The 19,341-nt window shown below is 52.9% G+C and overlaps 1 protein-coding gene across 3 annotated transcripts in view; it reads left to right on the forward strand.

Annotated features, from left to right (window-relative positions):
* The window catches only part of PLCH1 (phospholipase C eta 1), a 169,490-nt gene that overhangs the window by 98,068 nt on the left and 52,081 nt on the right, over positions 1–19,341 (forward strand). For all 3 annotated transcript variants that reach the window (XM_079156055.1, XM_079156053.1, XM_079156054.1), the window contains 2 exons: positions 9,876–9,969; positions 12,318–12,521. In XM_079156055.1, the coding sequence (XP_079012181.1) occupies positions 9,876–9,969; positions 12,318–12,521 (298 nt within the window). The remainder of the gene's footprint in view (positions 1–9,875; positions 9,970–12,317; positions 12,522–19,341) is intronic.

Raw genomic sequence — 19,341 nt, forward strand, 5'->3', positions numbered from 1 at the left:
TAAATTGAGTTTTTGAAGGGATTTCCATCCCACGGTCCTTCAACTCTTAACTTTCTTTAATTTTCTCCTTAACAGAGAAGATTATCAGTCAGACTTGGCAGAGCCGAACCTATCAAAATCCATATTCTGACCTGCAGGTTCAGCTTCTAGATCCCTAAGTGTCTAAAAATTCTCACTGATTCAGACTCTGCTCTGACTAAGTGGATAAACATTTTATGTAATTAAATGCAAATTTTGAATCATTTCTTATGTGTAGATTAATTTGGTGATCAAATTCTTCAACTTTTTGCTTTAGCAAGAATGAAAAACAAGTAGAAAACACTGGGTAAACCAGGTCTATACATGTTCCTCCCCATTATTAATTTCTGAGCCTTTGGACTAGATATTTTCAGGGTTCTGGAAATGTCTCTTCATCAATGCTACATAAACATAAAATATTCATTTCAGTTTATAATGGGGAAAACAGTGAGTGAATCATAAGTTATTAAGCGAATCATTTTTTGGTGCTAACATGGTAGCCACAGAATGGTAACTTAGAGTTAGCTTGTTAGCCTTTCTTTGGGTGGCAGGGCTGAGTATTTTTCTCTGTGCACCTTTTTTAATTGTAATTTTTGGACTTTATTTGAAAGACCATTTATAATATGGAAAATTTGTGTGCATTCTGTCCCGTTTTTCTGTTCTGTGTGTGTGTGTGTGAGAGAGAGAGAGAGAGACAGACAGAGACAGAGAGAGGGAAACTGACAAAGAGCCAGCAGCGACAGACAGGCTGGCATTGCTGACCACCTTCTGCTTTGCTTTCTCGAATGCGGAGAGGCTGTGTGTTGGGGCAGCGTGTCCTGGGCCCCATCTATTCCACCGGGACAAGGATTTTCTCTTCCGAGTGACTTCTCCTTTGCCTTCCCTCCGCCACGTTGCCATGGTGTGGTATAGTGAAAAATCTATTTGGTCTTTGTCTCTTGTTCTGGCACAGAGCTGCTGGAGCCCTTGGGGTTTCCTGTGTGGTAGGAGAATCTTGTGTCACTTATGAGCCCCTCTGAACCAGACCCGAGTCTACGCTGATGAGGTGGCGTTGGTGGACCCCCAGATAGCTTCAGGATGGGGTAGGGGCCAGGGAGCAGGCTGAAGGGCAGGGAGCGGGCTGGACAAACTAACCAGTGGCCAATGATGTAATCCTTTCCTAATGAACCCCCACAAGGCCCCGGGGCTCGGGGAGTTTCTGCCTTGGGAGGGCGGTCTGTCCAGAGGGCGGGGATGCTGGGCTGCGCCCTCCGCCCCCACTGCCCCGTGTGTGCCCTTCTTGGGCTGCTGCTGAGTCGTGTCCCTCATGATGGATGGATAACAGCACGCAGAGGCCCTCACCCAGGCTCTGCGAATCCTTCTAGTGACTCCCTACCCCTGAAGGGGCTCGGGAGACTAAAGAACTCCGTCTCCCTGACGAATCTCGACTGCCTTCTCCGGCCTCTTCTGCCAGGCCCCTCCTGGGCCTTGTTCTCCAGACTCCATCCTGTAAGTCGGTCCAGCCAGGAGTCCCACTGGATGACCCATCAAATTCCCCATCCCCGCCCTGGTGATGCCAATCACGTTAATCGCTTTCAGCAAAACTCCTGTTGGTTCTGTTGAGCCAGGATCCCCTTTGCCCCATTGGCCACGACCTGGCTCCTCTGTGCACCCCACTCTCCCTGCCTAGTCATGGGTGAGCCCAGCTGTACACTGGGGGGCCTTCCCCATTGCAGTAGTCCTGGTTTTACCCCTTTACCCATGTCGGCCTCTGGTTTTGCATTGACAGAACCTCCAGATTTACAGTCAGCCAGGTGGAAGCCGGGGCAGCCCAGCGCCCCTTTTGTACTAGTCTGCAGGGGAGCTGTCTTCAAGGCCCCAGAGCCTGCTCTGCAGTGACCACACACCAAATCTGGATGGGTGGTGGGGTCCGCACCGGCTCTGGGCAGGTGGCATCAGCCCACATGGAATTGCTGGCTGTCCGTTAGTGTTGGAGAATCAGATCCTGTCAATATATTACTTGACTGTTACTAAAATCACACGTTTTAGGAATGATGGGTTTGGTTTTTACGAATTTTGTTATTGCTTTCTTAAGGACTGAACCAGATAGTGTTAAGAAAATGTTTTATCAAAATCAGTTACTTTAACTACAGTTTGATGATTTGGCCAAGGCAGAGATTCTCCAGAGGCAAAGTTAGCTGTAAGATGGGTAGAAAGTGGGAATGAGGTCATTGATAATATAAAACCCTTTCCCCCAGAGTCTCTACCTTGTCTTCCTCTGTACTTGTCTGTAGGAAAGACCTGCACTGCACTGCAGGCTGTAGCACCTGGGGGATGTCGGGTAGACCCATCATGATTGATTCTGAGCCTTTATTTCCTATCTGTACAAAGAGGAGCTGATGCCTGCTTCTGCTGTCTCGTAACGTCAAGCAGCAGACTGATGGCAGCAATGAATGTGAAAGTTGTGTGGCTGAGACGTCCGGCGCAGCAATGTGAGGAATCAGGATTAAAATGTGTGCAGCCACTGGCCTCACCCTGTTCTGACTGCTGGGTGACCCCAGGCCTTTTGAATAGCAACTGAGGGTGTCACTTGCTAAGGGTATATATTTATCCTTCTTTTTGGTTATGTTGATATTCTGTGAGTAAATTTTAATTAGGGAAAACAGAAGCCAGTGTTCTGTGGCACCTGCCCCCTGGCAGATGATTACCTGTACTTTAATTTTCTGAATTAACTTGAAGCTACTTGCATATGGGCACTTCTAAATGTGTAGCGAGAGAGTCATTAGCCAAGAGTTTGAAGGGGTTTGCGTTTTAAAACTGGATTTCCACAATGGGACAAATTTGAGGCAATTCGATGGTCCGCATGGCAGGAATTAATTGTCTTCTGCCAGCGTAAGACCGGAGTAGACCCCAGAGTGTTCAGCTACTGCAGCTTTCCTGAGCTGCCAGACGAATTATCACTGCTGGCCGCAGTCGCTGCCGAGAGTCATGTGAAATCAACATTGGCCCCGGGGTAGGATTTTTATCCACCAAAGCTCTCTGAAAATGGAATTCATGCCTTTGACAGGTCCAATTGGTATTTGATTAGGACTTTCATCCTTAAAATGTGTCTGTGCCAAGGGGAATTCTCCCTGTCTCTTAATCCAGGACGCTGGGCCCGTTGGGCAAGCTCCCTTGGCAGAACTTTCTCCTCTTCTCCTGTTTCTTGTGGACTGGGGAGGAAGGACGAGAAGGCGGGAATGTGAGGCGCTCTCTGGATTATTCTCAGGCGCGAAGGCTGGTCCCTGGGAGCCCAGGCAGGTCTCCACCCACTGCCAGCCGTCTTCTGAAATACGTGTGGACAGTCGGTGCCCGGCTCTGCGGAGCTGCCTCTTCCCGGCTGGGAGGGCCTCTCTGTGCCATGACATGCCTGACAGGGATCCATATGTCACTCTTTTGTAAAAGGTTGCCCTTTGGTTTCTTTATGCCCTCTGATCCAGTTCTTCCTGTCGTTGGTGTCCTCTCCTCTGTCACCCTTTGCTCCGAGTCACGGTCATCCTTTCCTCTCTCTTGAGAAATAATCACAAGCTCTTCTTTGCGTATTACTACCCCCTCCTGGGGCTGCTGCGTCTTTTTTTTTTTTTTTTTTTTAACATTTCCTTGTCATGGAAGCATTTTAAAAATATCCTTTTCTGAATTTCTATGTCCCTTTTCTTATTTGCAATTAAAGCAGTTGAGAGACCTTTCAGAGAAATTATATCTGGCGATTCTTTCATTGCCTGGATTAGAGTTCCCAAATGACAGTTTTCTATGAAACAGTCGTAGACTCAAATGTGGAGACATTTGTGGTTTGATCTTAGGATGGACCGGAGGCTGGAGGTTGCTGGCCCAGGGAAGTGCACAGCGACTGTGGTGTCTTGTCCAGTTGCCGAGGGAATGATCATTCACGGACCAGAGTTTCTCTACTCCATCATGAAATTACCCAAAGATATAGAAAGGGCCCTCCTCCTCCAACCCATGCAGAACCACGGGGCAAAGAGAACAGGAGAGGAACCACCGAATCCTGAGGCCTGTCTGACCTAAGAAGACCCCAGGTCACTGAGCTTGAGCCCGTGGAGGGTGTAGCCACGAAGCAGCTCTGTCCAGAGCAACCCCCAGGAGCGCTTGAGAGTCATGCCACACGACCTCCGGGGAACAGGGGAGGAGGCAGCACAGAGAACATGCCTGGTGGAAAGGCTCTGCGGAGCGGCCCGGGCTCTGGTCTTCTCCCGCCATGCTGGGGTGGCTCTGCCCCTGTGGCCTAGGACCAGGGTGAGCGTTGGGGGTTAGACCAGGAGGATCTGGGCTGGGGATGCCTTGCTCGGCTGGCCGGGGACACTCAGGACACAGGACTGTGAGGACGGCTTCGGTGAGCCCATACCCGCCTGGTGTCCCTCGCCACGTGACTCTGTCTGCCCTCCCTTCCAAGTGCACCCTGTCGTCACCTGCCTTGGGTCTGGCCTGGCTCAGTGACTTGCTTTGACTAATAAATTCTGACAAATGATGTCGGAGTTCAAATGATGTCGGGCCCTGAGGACCCCACTCTCCCTGTGTGGGAGTTGGGCTGTCTGCATGGAACCCAGCCTGGTTTCCTTGAGAATGAGAGGCCACGGAGAGAAAGAGCCACAGACCGGGGGCCGGCGGCATCCTGTACCACCGGCTACTCACGGAACCAGGACCTGGAGTCCGACGGACAACCTGAGGTGGGAGCAGCAGAGTCCGCTCGGCCCAGCCCCGCCTGCCAGCCTGTGCAGTGGGGTCCAGGAAGCAGCTGACCTCTTAAGGCCTGGTCTTAGGTGGCGAGTTCACAGGACCAGAGAATGAACGCCATGGGGAGTGAGCGTGGGCAGTGGGGCTTCTCCTAGAACTCAGCCCCAGGCCCGCCCTCCGGGAGGAATTGGAAACATTTCTTTGGGAAACACTGGGAGCTGTGGTGGTTGGATGGTGGCCCCTAAAGGTCTGTCCAAGGGTTCCAAGAACACCACTAGGAAATAGAGTCTTCGCAGATGTAACTAAGGTAATGGTGATGATGAGCATCCCACAAGGGACAGAAGAGGAAAGAGACACAGAGGAGAAGGCCAAGAGGGAAGCAGAGACTGGTATGAAGTCTAAGCCATGGGGAGCCAGGGGTTGCCCGCCTGGCTGGGAGGGAGGCCCCCGGGGAAGTAATGCTGCCATCCTGACTTTGGACTCCTTAGGCCTAGGAAAGAATATGGTTCTGTTTTAAGCCACCAAGTTTGTGGTAATTTGTTACAGCACCCCAGGAACTAGCACTTCGACCTGAGGGGAACGTCCTAAAGACACTCGTGTACCAGGAATCTCCCAACAAACAGGCAGGCGGAGAATCCACAGTGAAGCCCACTGCTCCATAAACTGCTCACAGATACAGATCTTTCAACAGATTATTGACTCGATTTCAAAATATCTTAAAATAGACAACTTTAAACATTAGTTTTAAAAAGCCAAGGCCTACCACATATTTGAGGAAACCCTGTAGTATAAAAAGCAGACTGAGGCAAGCAAGTAGAGACAAGAAGCTTGGTGGAAATAGAGGCCATGCAGAGAGGTGGACGCTTTAAAAACTCTCATTAATAACATCAGTGATAAAGAAATTGTAGCCATGACGCAAGAGAAAGATACTACAAAAAAAGAAGGTTCAGAGGGAAAAAATGTGCTCTTGGAAATTAAAAATGGAAGAGCAGAGAGGTGAACTTAAGGGAGAGCTTATAAGATAAAACCGAGAGAACAAGCAACAAAGAAATGTGAAATGGAAAAAGATAGAAGCAAGGAAACCATCAAATAATACAAAAAATACTAGCGTGAAAGATAAGACTCTCTAGATTAGTGTCGCCAAACAGGGCCCCTCACAGCAAATGGGAAGAGATCCTGAGGCAAACCAGAGTGAAATATCACAATGCGAATAGTAAAGTGGGACCCTAAACGCTTTCAGAAAGAGCAAACAAACAAAACTCACCAAATCGACAAACCAAAACAGCTCCCATGGAGAGGACTGGGGTCAGAATGGCCTCAGAACCGTCCAGCACCGCGAAAGCCCAAAACAGCAGCAGCAATTCCAACCTGGAATTTTCTGCTTCACTCAATTGTCAAAAAAAGATGTGTGTGAAATATAAATCACAGAATATGCACCAAGCACCTGGAACAAATCAGATGTTAATTTACCTGCCGAGCGCTCTCCTACAGGAGTGCAGTGCAGAATAGAGTCAGCACGGAGCTGGGTAGAGCTCTGGAATGCAACCAGCTGGAAGAAGGGGACCTTTACCAGGGGAAAAAGGAATTCAAGGATCATCTGCTGCCTTTGGTAATATGGGAAAAAGTACTGAGAGACCATCAGAATCATCTGGAGGAATTTGTGATAGATGCATTAAAAATTATCCCAATGCAGGCTGCGATGGAAGCTCAGTGGTACAGTGTTTACCCAGCATGTGCTAAGTCTGGGATTCGGTCTCCAGCTCTTCAAATAAATGAATAAAGGGCCGGGGAGAAAGCTCAGTTGGCAGAGTGCTTGCCTGTCAAGCACAAAGCCCTGGGTTCGATCCCCAGCACCGCCAAAAAAAAAAAAAAAAAAAAAAAAAAAAAAAAAGAATAAATAATTTAGCCAAATGAATAGGAATCATAGCAGTTAACAAATTTAAAAAAAATTTTTTATAAGAAAGCAGAAACAGTCATCGTGCACACAGACTCAGCACATCGACATTTGGAATAATCCAGATCCCAGATTATTTTGTTTAGTAAACATTATGCTACATGTACTGGGAAGACGGGCAGAGGGAGAAAGTTTTCTGACCCTAAGGATCTTCTTATTTATGTCAGATGAAGATCTTATGTAATATATAACATAACCAGATGCCAACAGATAAGTTTTAAAGTGTATAAAAAAGAAAATAGCATAAATGCAATAGTTTGGAACATGAAGAATTAAAAGAGAGGTGGGTTTGTTGCCTTGGCCAGTGATTCTGGAGTAGAAGGGGGATTCTGCTTGTGATCATAAGCATCTTAGTTTTGACCTATTTTATTATGGATAAGCTTCCTTGATAAAAATAAATTTGGAAGTTTAGCGATATTAAAATTCTTTGCAAATTATGTTTTCATTTTGTGTCTGATGTGTTTGGGGAACAATAGCCTTGAGAAATATAATTGTTTAGTCCTCTGTAAACAATTACATTTGTATCAAAATTTGCATTCCCTGGGAAAATTTTGCCAGAAAACTGACAGGAAACCTGGGGATAAAAATTAGCATCAGAATGTGGATATTTTATCAGTCCACGGTTGGGTGCTATGCCTTGCCCATCCTGTGTTCCGACCTTTAACAAGAGGACCAGTGGTGTGGTCTCTTGTGGACCAGATTAAACAACTACAGTGGACAAGGAAAGGAGGGCTGAGACCAGTCTTGAGTGACGAAACACATCGGCTGTAGTAACTGATTTCAAACGTGAGAGGAAGATGCGAGAATTTCAGCAATATTGAAAAACCAGTCATCTTTGAAATTAAGCATTTCATGTTTTTAACAAAAGTAGAAGAAGAAGAAGAGGAAAAAATCCAACCAAAATAGGTATAATAAAAAAAGGGAAAAGTTTTGGACTTGAAGCCGAGCAGGTCCAGACTTGAGTGTTGGGCTGCCTCTCCCAGTTCTGTGACGCGGTGGTGACAGCCTTGCTCAGCACCAGCTTTCCTGTCTGGATGGGGATAAATACTGAGTTTATAAGTCCACTGCAGGAACTACCTATTGAGGATGGTGTGGGTAAAAGCTCTTCAGTGCCTTGATAGCATCGCGTCAATGAAAAAGCCTCTAAGATCACACTTGACCTTAAGCTCTTCTTTTAGCTCCAATTGCTAAAGAGAGCAGTGGCTTGGATATTAAATAGTGTAGGAAACTTCCAAGTGAGCACCATAGGACATGGGGCCAGTGCAGAGGCCGGGTCTCTGTCACCCCACCAGTCTACTCCAGGTGGGAGGCAAGGTGAGAGGCCAGTGGCCTCCGACCTCCGAAGACTTGGTTCCAGCTCCAGAGGGCCAGGATGCTCCAGTGCGCGGATGGCGGGATTGTGCTGCTGAGGTGCTAATCCAAGGAGACGGGGATGGAGGGGATGGGAGCAGAGTGGGGCGCACTCCACCTCTCACTGTTATGGTTTACTGTCTTCCCTAAGTGTCAATCCTTACTGCTTGAGTTTGGCTAGAAATTCATTAGAATTGTCTTTAGTATGTTCGAATGTCCTCTACTGCGTCCAGAAATTCACGGAATGCTTGCTAGTGTTTTCTCAGGAGGGATGTGTTTTGCTCCCGTGCTCTGCTTTGTTTCTTCAGCTAGTAGCACATCCTCTGCTGGCCTGCGGTTTCTGCAACCCAGCGTGGTTGGCTCTCCTGGATCCCGTGGGCTCCTGTGGTCCTCCAGAGTCCAGTTCATGTCCCCCGGGTCCTGAGCACACGGCTTCGTAGGGGGTGAACTCAGACTTCCCGTGGCACTGGAGAGATCAGTTTGATTCTTTCTCTTTTGTGAGAAGTGGATTTTCTTTTAGACGGCACCTGCCAAGTCTCTGTGGCTCGCAGCTCGCCACGGCTGGGTCGGCAGGGTCCTTGGAGGTGCTGCAATTTCGACTATTTATGGTGTTTTCAGGTGACATCTGGCAGTGTGGTGAACATAAACTTCACTCGAAGGGCTCATCTGCCTTCGTTCTGCTTGAAGCGGGGAAAGATGCTGTGTTCTCTTTCAACCTGGGAAACTCGAGCCACGTGACAGCTTCTTTCCCCTGTGAAAAGCTTCAGTGCTATTAGACTATTTAGGAAAAATTAGATTTCACTACAACATAAGTATTGAACCTTAGTGATAATGAGAAATATAATTGAAATAATGTGAAATACTGGCTCACAAGATTAGCTTCTTCTATCATTATTCATTAGCATTTTCAAATGTCAGCATTAGGTTGTGAGGCTGAATGTATTTTTTAAATAAAACACCACATTATCTTTTATTTTTTGCAGTGCTAGGGATCAAACCGAGAGCTTTGAGCTTGCAGAGCAAACGTTCTGACCCTGAGCCACACCCCAGCCGCCAAATGTCACATTCTTTACGTTTCTGTTTAGAGAAGTTATTCGTGAAGAGTTTTACTTTTTTCTGTTGATGCTCAGTGTGAATGTTTATGCCGAGACCTTGAGGGGGACTCAGTGATAGCAGCACACGCTGCCCTCCTGGGGGGACACCACGGTTCACCTGTGTCAATTCCCTTAGTCCTCACTGCTGCCCTGCTGCTGGCCCTGTGAGGGTAAGTGACAGGTGTAAAGTCACCGTTGATCACATGCACCCCCGATTCCAACACAGGCGCCTAGGCTGGCTGCCTCCTCTAGTGTTTATTTTTATTTTCTCGTGTTGACCTTTGTGTTCCTGAGTAACACAGCAGCACACACAGGTACAGGTGTGTTCACCTAGCACACTCTGCTGTGGAGAGGACCGCTTCCTTGCTCCATGTGTTCATGGTTAGCAAGCTTCAGTGTTGGTGTGAGAACCGTGAATGTTGCAGATGGCTACTGTATAGTGAGTAGAATTTTGGCAGTGGATTTGCATTGATTATTGATTTTACTTTATTGCTTCCTGGACAGCATTGATCTAATGATTGGAAGGTTTGTGTTCACTGATTAAATCCAAAAGATGCACAGGATGGTTGAGATCATAGTCATTCTCCAAAGACAACAACAACAACAAACAGACCCACCAGGAACTCAGCACTGCTTATTTACGCTCTCTGCAGTGCAGCCAGAAAGCTGCAGGAATCGGGGCGCGTCTTTGCAGAGTGGAGGACGTGCCTTGGGCAGTTGCAGGAACACCACTAACCTTCTGTTTCGCTTAGATGAACAACGTGACCACAGACTACTGTCTTGACATCATAAAGAAGTTTGAAGTTTCAGAAGAAAATAAGGCGAAAAATGTTCTCGGCATAGAAGGTAAAGCAACCAACTGTCTTGTTTTCTCCTTTCTTGATTCGATCTATTTAGTTAAATTCCAGCACAATTTTTTGGAAGAGAAATTGGGAGATATTAATGGAATTACAAGTAATTCAAATAAACCCCACAAAGCACCTATTTTCCTGCAGAGCAGCTGCCCTGATATTGGTCTTTCTCTTTCAAATGCCCGTGAGCATCTGCCATGTCAGGCAGCCTACATGACACTACTGTGTATGATGGGTGCCAGGACGTATTTGGGCATTTCTCAAATGGCTGATTTTTGGAAATGGTCTCATTCCCAGTGATTTTGTGAAGGGAAGTTTGGCCCTAAAAAAAAGTTAATCTACAAAACTAGTGACTTGAAAATAAACACAATTCTTTACAGAATGTTAGCAACTGACTTGCTTTTCCTGACTGGTGGCAGTATAGAAGCTGTTGGAACCCCAGGTCTTGCTCATACAGCCCCCTCATTTTATAGTAGGGGAAGTGAGAGCCCCCCTCAAATACTTTGCCTGCAGTTGTGCACTCAGGATCGAGCTCCTAGAATTGTACACATGGTGTAAATAAGCTACATGTATCCGGAAGTCACGTGCATTTAAAATATACGGGGAAGTAAGTTCTGGAGGGAACCCAGAGGAGGCTCACCCGAGCAGAGCAGATAATCCCAGTCAGGGACCACCAGGGACCCTGCCACCCCTCGAGCATCTAGAGGGGCTGGTCTTTCCAGATCTGATTGCCAACCTCCTGGATTCCCTTGCTCTTGGGATCATTTACTTCTTTCTTTAAAAGATGGGGCTTAGCTAAATTGCCCAGCCTGGCCTCCAACCTGTGATCCTCCTGCCCCGGCCTCCCTGGTGGCTGGGATCATAGGCAAGCACCAGCTAGCTGGAAAGTTGTTCTTAACTCACAGCCCCTCTGACTTCTTACCTTCCAGTCAGGAGGGCGAGAGATGGACCAGCAGTCAGGAGACACACCATTAGTCCTAAGTCTAAGAAGATTTTTAGATCTGATTTCACCAAGTGATTCTCAAAGACTGTAACCAGTTAACCCTCATCATCGTTCCACTTGGCTCCTTCTGTGTTGTTCGGGCATTCACTCATATATCATGCTTTGGAAGGTCGTGGGAAAGTGCCGGGAGTGTCCGCAGAGCCCTTGGGCTCGCCTCAGAGCCACGGAGTGTGCCAGGCACTAGCAGCCTCTTCCCAGACCCGTTCTGTCCTCCAGCCGTCACTCCCTGAGTCCTGGCCATATTCAGCCATGGACAGGCCACTTGATGGCTTTCCAGATCATCTTATCCCATCTGTTGCTGGTCAGCCAAGGCCCCTGGGCGTCCATGGGCTGGGGAAGGGCTGCTGCCTCTAATCCCACCCCGCAGTCCTCTAGGTGATGCTGAACCTCTGCCCTCCCCAGAGTCCCATTTCCATTTCGGGCACTCTGTGTGGCTGGGGCAGATCCCTCAGGCCCGTCCCCTCTCGAGGCTGCTCCAGCCCCTGTGAGTGTCCTCCAGTGCCCCTGTGAGCGTCCTCCAGTGCCCCGCCCCCCCGTGAGCGCCCTCCAGCCCCCGTGAGCGCCCTGCACCCCTGTGAGCGCCCTCCACCCCTGTGAGCATCCTCCATCACCCCCGTGAGTGCCCTCCAGTGCCCCTGTGAGCATCCACCAGTGCCCCCCGTGAGCGCCCTCCACCCCTGTGAGCATCCTCCAGCCCCCCTCCCCCCCCATGAGCGCCCTCCAGCCCCCGTGAGTGCCCTCCACCCCTGTGAGCATCCTCCAACACCCCCGTGAGCGCCCTCCACCCCTGTGAGCGTCCTCCAACACCCCCGTGAGCGCCCTCCACCCCTGTGAGCGTCCTCCAACACCCCCGTGAGCGCCCTCCACCCCTGTGAGCGTCCTCCAACACCCCCGTGAGCGCCCTCCACCCCTGTGAGCGTCCTCCAACACCCCCGTGAGCGCCCTCCACCCCTGTGAGCGTCCTCCAACACCCCTGTGAGCACCCTCCAGCCCCTTCTCCCCCCCATGAGCGCCCTCCAGCCCCTGTGAGCACCCTCCACCCCTGTGAGCATCCTCCAACACCCCCGTGAGCACCCCTCACCCCTGTGAGCATCCTCCAACACCCCCGTGAGCACCCTCCACCCCTGTGAGCATCCTCCAACACCCCTGTGAGCACCCTCCAGCGCCCCTGTGAGCGCCCTCCAGTGCCCCTGTGAGCATCCACCAGTGCCCCCCGTGAGCGCCCTCCACCCCTGTGAGCGCCCTCCAGTGCCCCCGTGAGCGCCCTCCAGCCCCCGTGCTTGGCAGCAGAGCGGTGAGTTATCTGCTCGAGGCCAGCCCCGCCCGCTCTCTCCCCGCAGGCTTCACCAACTTCATGCGCAGCCCTGCTTGCGACGTGTTCAACCCCCTGCACCACGAGGTGTATCAGGACATGGACCAGCCGCTCTGCAACTACTACATCGCCTCTTCCCACAACACCTACCTGACTGGCGACCAGCTGCTGTCCCAGTCCAAGGTGGACATGTACGCACGGGTGCTGCAGGAGGGCTGCCGCTGCGTGGAGGGTAGGTGCTCGCAGGCCGCTGCATCTGCTGGGCAGCGCCCCCTGGTGGGGAGGTCCTGTGGTGGGGAGGTCCTGTGGTGGGCAGTGCCCTTTGGTGGGGAGGTCCCCTGGTGGGGAGCGTCCCCTGGTGGGGAGGTCCTGTGGTGGGGAGGTCCTGTGGTGGGGAGCGCCCCCTGGTGGGGAGGTCCTGTGGTGGGCAGCGCCCTCTGGTGGGGAGGTTGCCTGGTGGGGAGCGTCCCCTGGTGGGGAGGTCCTGTGGTGGGGAGGTCCTGTGGTGGGGAGTGCCCCCTGGTGGGGAGGTCCTGTGGTGGGCAGTGCCCTCTGGTGGGGAGGTCCTGTGGTGGGGAGGTCCCCTGGTGGGGAGGTCCCGTGGTGGGCAGTGCCCTCTGGTGGGGAGGTCCTGTGGTGGGGAGGTCCTGTGGTGGGGAGGTCCTGTGGTGGGGAGCGCCCCCTGGTGGGGAGGTCCTGTGGTGGGCAGCGCCCTCTGGTGGAGAGGTCCTGTGGTGGGGAGTGCCCCCTGGTGGGGAGGTCCTGTGGTGGGGAGCGTCCCCTGGTGGGGAGGTCCTGTGTGGGCTGCGCCCTCTGGTGGGGAGGCCCTGTGGTGGGGAGGTCCTGTGGTGGGGAGGTCCTGTGGTGGGGAGGTCCTGTGGTGGGGAGCGCCCCCTGGTGGGGAGGTCCTGTGGTGGGGAGTGTCCCCTGGTGGGGAGGTCCTGTAATGGGCAGGGCCCTCTGGAGGGGAGGTCCTGTGGTGGGGAGCGCCCCCTGGTGGGCAGTGCCCCCTGGAGGTCAACATCCTCTGGTCAGGCCATCAGGCTGCATGTCCTCACGCCTGTTGGAGCTGTTGATCTGTTCACTGGGAGGCTGTTCCTCTCTCTTTTTAAACTTTTTTGGTGTAACTGGGGACCTGACCCAGGAGCTCAACCACTGAGCCACATCCCCAGCCCTTTTTAATTGTACTTTGAGACAGGGTTCTCTAAGGACCTCCCCACCAGGGGGCCTCCCCACCACAGGACCTCCCCACCACAGGAGGCTGGCCACAAACCTGTGAACCTTCTCCCTCCGTGCCCAGGTGGCTGGGATCATAGGGGCCCAGCATGGCGCCCAGCTCAGAAGCTCCACCGTCTGGCTGGAAAGTGGTTTTAACTCAGCCCTCTCCAGATTCTTACCTTTCAGTCAGGAGGGGGAGAGACTCAGGTTTCCTCCAGGTGCAGTTAGGTGATAAATCAGGAGCACCTTGTGTCTGATGGCCTCTGTGGTCTCAGGAAGCGGGAGAAAGCCTCGCCCACTCAGGGTAAAGTGGACAGGATTGGCCAGGGGGCTTCAGAACAGAGAGCTTCTGAAACTGTCCTCAGGCGCTGGGCAAGATCAGCTGGGTGAGGCCTGCCCAGTGCAGAGGCAGTCTCCAGCGATAGAAATCTGAATGCTTGGGTGTCCACCAGAACCGAGGGCACTCGCCTGCTCAGGCGTGGGAACAGTGAAGGCAGGTGATTGATATGGTCGCAGGCTCTGGGTTCTAGGTCATGTGAGGTTCCATCAAGGTAGCCGGGAGGCCTCTTGTGAGCAATTGGCAGGGGTCAAGGTCTAGGAAAAGAAGTGAAGTGAATAAGGAGCCGCCAGATGAGATCAGGAGACTAGGAAGCTCAAAGAAATAGACAAGGGGAACCGACCCCAAAAGAGTCGCCATTGTATGGAGACGTTGCTGTCAGCACTGGCCATGTCAGGAGCCGCGGGCGAGCTTGACTCGAGCAGAGCAGGGTGAGGGTGCTTGGCTTGAGGGTCCCCATCAAGGGTTGAGGGGCTGCCACATGGACTTAAGGCACAGGGATGCTGACGGTAGGTTGGTGGTAAAAACCAGATGCTTCCGTACAAAAAGCATGCTGTAGGAAAGGTACTTGAAAGACCTGGAGCGGCAGCATTGGACAGAGTGATCTTTGGGAGAGGAGGTCTTTGTGAACTTGAATCAGTTGTTTTCCGGTAACAGCAAGGGCCTGAGGATGCGTCTGCTTCTGGGGTTCACGCGAGAGGCGGCTGTGCACCAAGGTCAGCTGGCGGCTCACTGGGACCTGATGATGGAGGGAGAATCCTGAAGGGTCTGTAGGGGAGGAGGTGACCCAGGAGCCGTGGAGCCCAGGGCTGTGCTTTGGGGTGGAGGTGCCGGTGCAGGACAGCTGGTTGTCCTGTAGGAACCGTGTGGGAAAGGAGAAGGCAGGGAGCCCTCCTGCCATCTTTGTCACACAGTTGCCGTCTTGAGGAATTTCTGCTGCGAAGGTGACAGTAATGCTGTGGGTGAATCAGCGTCTTTAAAAGCATGGCAGGCATTTCAGACTATGCACACAGAACCACCAGGTCCCCTGCACAATGAGCGCTCTGGAGGATGGGGCCACCGACTGTGCTGTTGCAGTAGTTGCAGGAAATGCTGAGTGAGGGCAGTGACGGACAGTCACTGAGTGACTGAAAGGGGAAGATGCTGATGGAACGTGAGTAGGAGGAGGGGCCTTTCAACAGCAGAGGGTCTCCAGGCGACCTTCGCTCTCAGCCAGGTGTTCACGTGGGCTGGCCAGCCTGTGGTGAGGTTCTCGTTTGACAGGCGTGGAGGTGTCCCGGGCACACGGCCCACTGGGTTCACATGGACGGATGTCCACCACTTGACATTGTGCCATTTCTCGGAGCCAATCTGGGAAACGACTCCAGCGACTCCAGGAGGCAGTGGTGGACTCTGGGTGACTGGCCAGCTTGCTGGCCCGCATCCTCTGCTCCGTTTCCTTGGTTTGCAGGTCCTTTGGATACCTGTCTTGTTTGTGCTTCTCTTACCCGTCCAGACCTGAGTCCCACTTGAGTCTGACCACGTTCCTATGGTCAGCTGCTTACTCCACATCAAAACTGCTGATCCCTCAGCTCCGGTTGGGGTGTTGAGGAAGGAGAGTTATCTGATCATTCAATTTACGATAAGTTCCAGATGGGTTTTCATACTGGTGTTAAGAGGGGGACTGTGGACATCATGTGAGAGGACGCTGGACATGGGCCTGTCTTGGCCTTCTTTCCTCCTGAGACAAAAGAAGAGACCGAGGTCATGCACAGCTGTGGGGCAGGTTTTTTGTTTTGGTTTTGGTACCAGGGATGAACCCAGGGGCACTTAGCCACTGAGGCACATCCCAGCCCTTTAAAATATTTTATTTATAGACAGGGTCTTGCTGACCTGCCTAGGGCCTCACTAAGTTGCTGAGGCTGGCTTCGAATTTGTGATCCTCCTACCTCAGCCTCCCAAGATGCTAGGATTACAGGTACATACCATTGCGCCTGGCTGTGGGGCAGTTTTAAAGGACATGTGATGGCCCGTGTGCTCTGTGTCCCTCTCCAGCCTGCACTGCACAGCCCACCCGCCTCCAGTACCGGGTACAGAGCAGTGCTTCCTATCAGGATAATTGGTAGAAGGACAGTGAAAGCCGAACTACTATCCTGGGAGGTTTTCGTTGAGGAGAAGAATTACGTTTTTTTGGGAGACTTCGCCGGCGTTGTGCCTGGTCTGTTCCCTGTGGGACACTGCGGTTGTCACCGTAGATCTGAATGTCCTGTGGCAGGGAAAGGGGAGCTCTCCCGTTCAGTCCCTCTTGGGCTGGGTCCTGGCTCAGTGCCTTGCGTACGTTCCCACCGACTTCCTGAAACACCCCCCAGGGGCACGGAATCAGGTCTCAAGGGGAAACCTCAACCCAGGGAGTCTCACTCAGGCCCCTGTGGCCTGGAAGCTGGGGTTCGAACCCAGGTTGCTGGGACTCCCAATTCTTCTGTTCCCCAGGGGGCCTGTGCACCTCATGGAGGAGCAAGCCCTGGGTGACCTGGCCAGACTGAGGGCCCTAGAGGGCAGAGCATGACACAGGAGGGGAGCTGGCCCTGTCCTGACTCAGCCTCGCCTGCATACCTAGACATCCCCCAGACCGGAAACTTGGCCACATGATCTCTTGTGGTTTCCCTACAATTTCCATGAGCCCGCATTCAGAAACTCTCAGTTCTCACTTGGCACTTGGGTGGGGGGACATCAGTGTATTTTACACCTAGGGACACTTTATCTGCCTCAGATCTGAAGTGGTTTTGAAGGTTAAACGGCTATAGCTAGGGTTTAAAGAAGCCTGGTTCATACAAGTCTGTTTTCAAGACTGAAAATTCCAGGTCCCACCGGTATTTTCTCTGAAGCACCTTTTGCAGAGTGTAATAGAGACAACAGGGAGCGATGGTTCCTGATGCTGAACCTGAAGGGGCTCTTCCTGGTGCTGTACCTGAAGGGGCTCTTCCTGGTGCTGTACCTGAAGGGACTCTTCCTGGTGCTGTGACCTGAAGGGGCTCTTCCGGGTGCTGTACCTTAAGGGACTCTTCATGGTGCTGTACCTGAAGGGACTCTTCCTGGTGCTGTGACCTGAAGGGGCTCTTCCTGATGCTGAACCTGAAGGGGCTCTTCCTGATGCTGTGACCTGAAGGGGCTCCTCCTGGTGTTGTACCTGAAGGGGTTCCTCCTGGTGCTGAACGTGAAGGGGCTCTTCCTGGTGCTGTGACCTGAAGGGGCTCCTCCTGGTGCTGTACCTGAAGGGGCTCTTCCTGGTGCTGTACCTGAAGGGGCTCTTCCTGGTGCTGTACCTGAAGGGGCTCTTCCTGGTGCTGTGACCTGAAGGGGCTCTTCCTGGTGCTGTACCTGAAGGGACTCTTCCTGGTGCTGTGACCTGAAGGGGCTCTTCATGGTGCTGTACCTGAAGGGACTCTTCCTGGTGCTGTGACCTGAAGGGGCTCTTCCTGATGCTGAACCTGAAGGGCTCTTCCTGGTGCTGTACCTGAAGGGGCTCTTCCTGGTGCTGTACCTGAAGGGACTCTTCCTGGTGCTGTGACCTGAAGGGGCTCTTCCTGGTGCTGTACCTGAAGGGACTCTTCCTGGTGCTGTGACCTGAAGGGGCTCTTCCTGATGCTGAACCTGAAGGGGCTCTTCCTGGTGCTGTGACCTGAAGGGGCTCCTCCTGGTGCTGTACCTGAAGGGGTTCCTCCTGGTGCTGAACGTGAAGGGGCTCTTCCTGGTGCTGTGACCTGAAGGGGCTCCTCCTGGTGCTGTACCTGAAGGGGCTCTTCCTGGTGCTGTGACCTGAAGGGGCTCTTCCTGGTGCTGTGACCTGAAGGGGCTCTTCCTGGTGCTGTGACCTGAAGGGGCTCCTCCTGGTGCTGTGACCTGAAGGGGCTCCTCCTGGTGCTGTGACCTGAAGGGGCTCTTCCTGGTGCTGTGACCTGATGTGGCTCCTCCTGGTGCTGTGACCTGAAGGGGCTCCTCCTGGTGCTGTACCTGAAGGGGCTCCACCTGGTGCTGTGACCTGAAGGGGCTCCTCCTGGTGCTGTACCTGAAGGGGTTCCTCCTGGTGCTGAACGTGAAGGGGCTCCTCCTGGTGCTGTGACCTGAAGGGGCTCTTCCTGGTGCTGTGACCTGAAGGGGCTCCTCCTGGTGCTGTACCTGAAGGGGCTCTTCCTGGTGCTGTACCTGAAGGGGCTCTTCCTGGTGCTGTGACCTGAAGGGGCTCCTCCTGGTGCTGTACCTGAAGGGGCTCCACCTGGTGCTGTGACCTGAAGGGGCTCTTCCTGGTGCTGTGACCTGAAGGGGCTCTTCCTGGTGCTGTGACCTGATGTGGCTCCTCCTGGTGCTGTGACCTGAAGGGGCTCCTCCTGGTGCTGTACCTGAAGGGGCTCCACCTGGTGCTGTGACCTGAAGGGGCTCCTCCTGGTGCTGTACCTGAAGGGGCTCTTCCTGGTGCTGTGACCTGAAGGGGCTCTTCCTGGTGCTGTGACCTGAAGGGGCTCTTCCTGGTGCTGTGACCTGAAGGGGCTCTTCCTGGTGCTGTACCTGAAGGGGCTCCTCCTGGTGCTGTGACCTGAAGGGGCTCTTCCTGGTGCTGTGACCTGAAGGGGCTCCTCCTGGTGCTGTACCTGAAGGGGCTCTTCCTGGTGCTGTACCTGAAGGGGCTCTTCCTGGTGCTGTGACCTGAAGGGGCTCCTCCTCGTGCTGTACCTGAAGGGGCCGTTCCTGGTGCTGTGACCTGAAGGGGCTCCTCCTGGTGCTGTACCTGAAGGGGCTCCTCCAGGTGCTGTGAACTGAAGGGGCTCCTCCTGGTGCTGTGACCTGAAGGGGCTCCTCCTGGTGCTGTGACCTGAAGGGGCTCCTCCTGGTGCTGTGACCTGAAGGGGCTCCTCCTGGTGCTGTGACCTGAAGGGGCTCTTCCTGGTGCTGTACCTGAAGGGTCTCCTCCTGGTGCTGTACCTGAAGGGGCTCCTCCTGATGCTGTGACCTGAAGGGACTCTTCCTGGTGCTGAACGTGAAGGGGCTCCTCCTGGTGCTGTACCTGAAGGGGCTCTTCCTGGTGCTGTACCTGAAGGGGCTCCACCTGGTGCTGTGACCTGAAGGGGCTCTTCCTGGTGCTGTACCTGAAGGGGCTCCACCTGGTGCTGTGACCTGAAGGGGCTCCTCCTCATGCTGTACCTGAAGGGGCTCTTCCTGGTGCTGTGACCTGAAGGGGCTCCTCCTCGTGCTGTACCTGAAGGGGCCGTTCCTGGTGCTGTGACCTGAAGGGGCTCCTCCTGGTGCTGTGACCTGAAGGGGCTCCTCCTGGTGCTGTACCTGAAGGGGCTCCACCTGGTGCTGTGACCTGAAGGGGCTCCTCCTGGTGCTGTACCTGAAGGGGCTCCTCCTGGTACTGTACCTGAAGGGGCTCCACCTGGTGCTGTGACCTGAAGGGGCTCTTCCTGGTGCTGTACCTGAAGGGACTCCTCCTGGTGCTGTACCTGAAGGGGCTCTTCCTGGT

Source organism: Sciurus vulgaris (genome assembly GCF_902686455.1).
Source record: "Sciurus vulgaris genome assembly, chromosome: 10".
In the NCBI taxonomy this organism is placed as follows: Eukaryota; Metazoa; Chordata; class Mammalia; order Rodentia; family Sciuridae; genus Sciurus; species Sciurus vulgaris.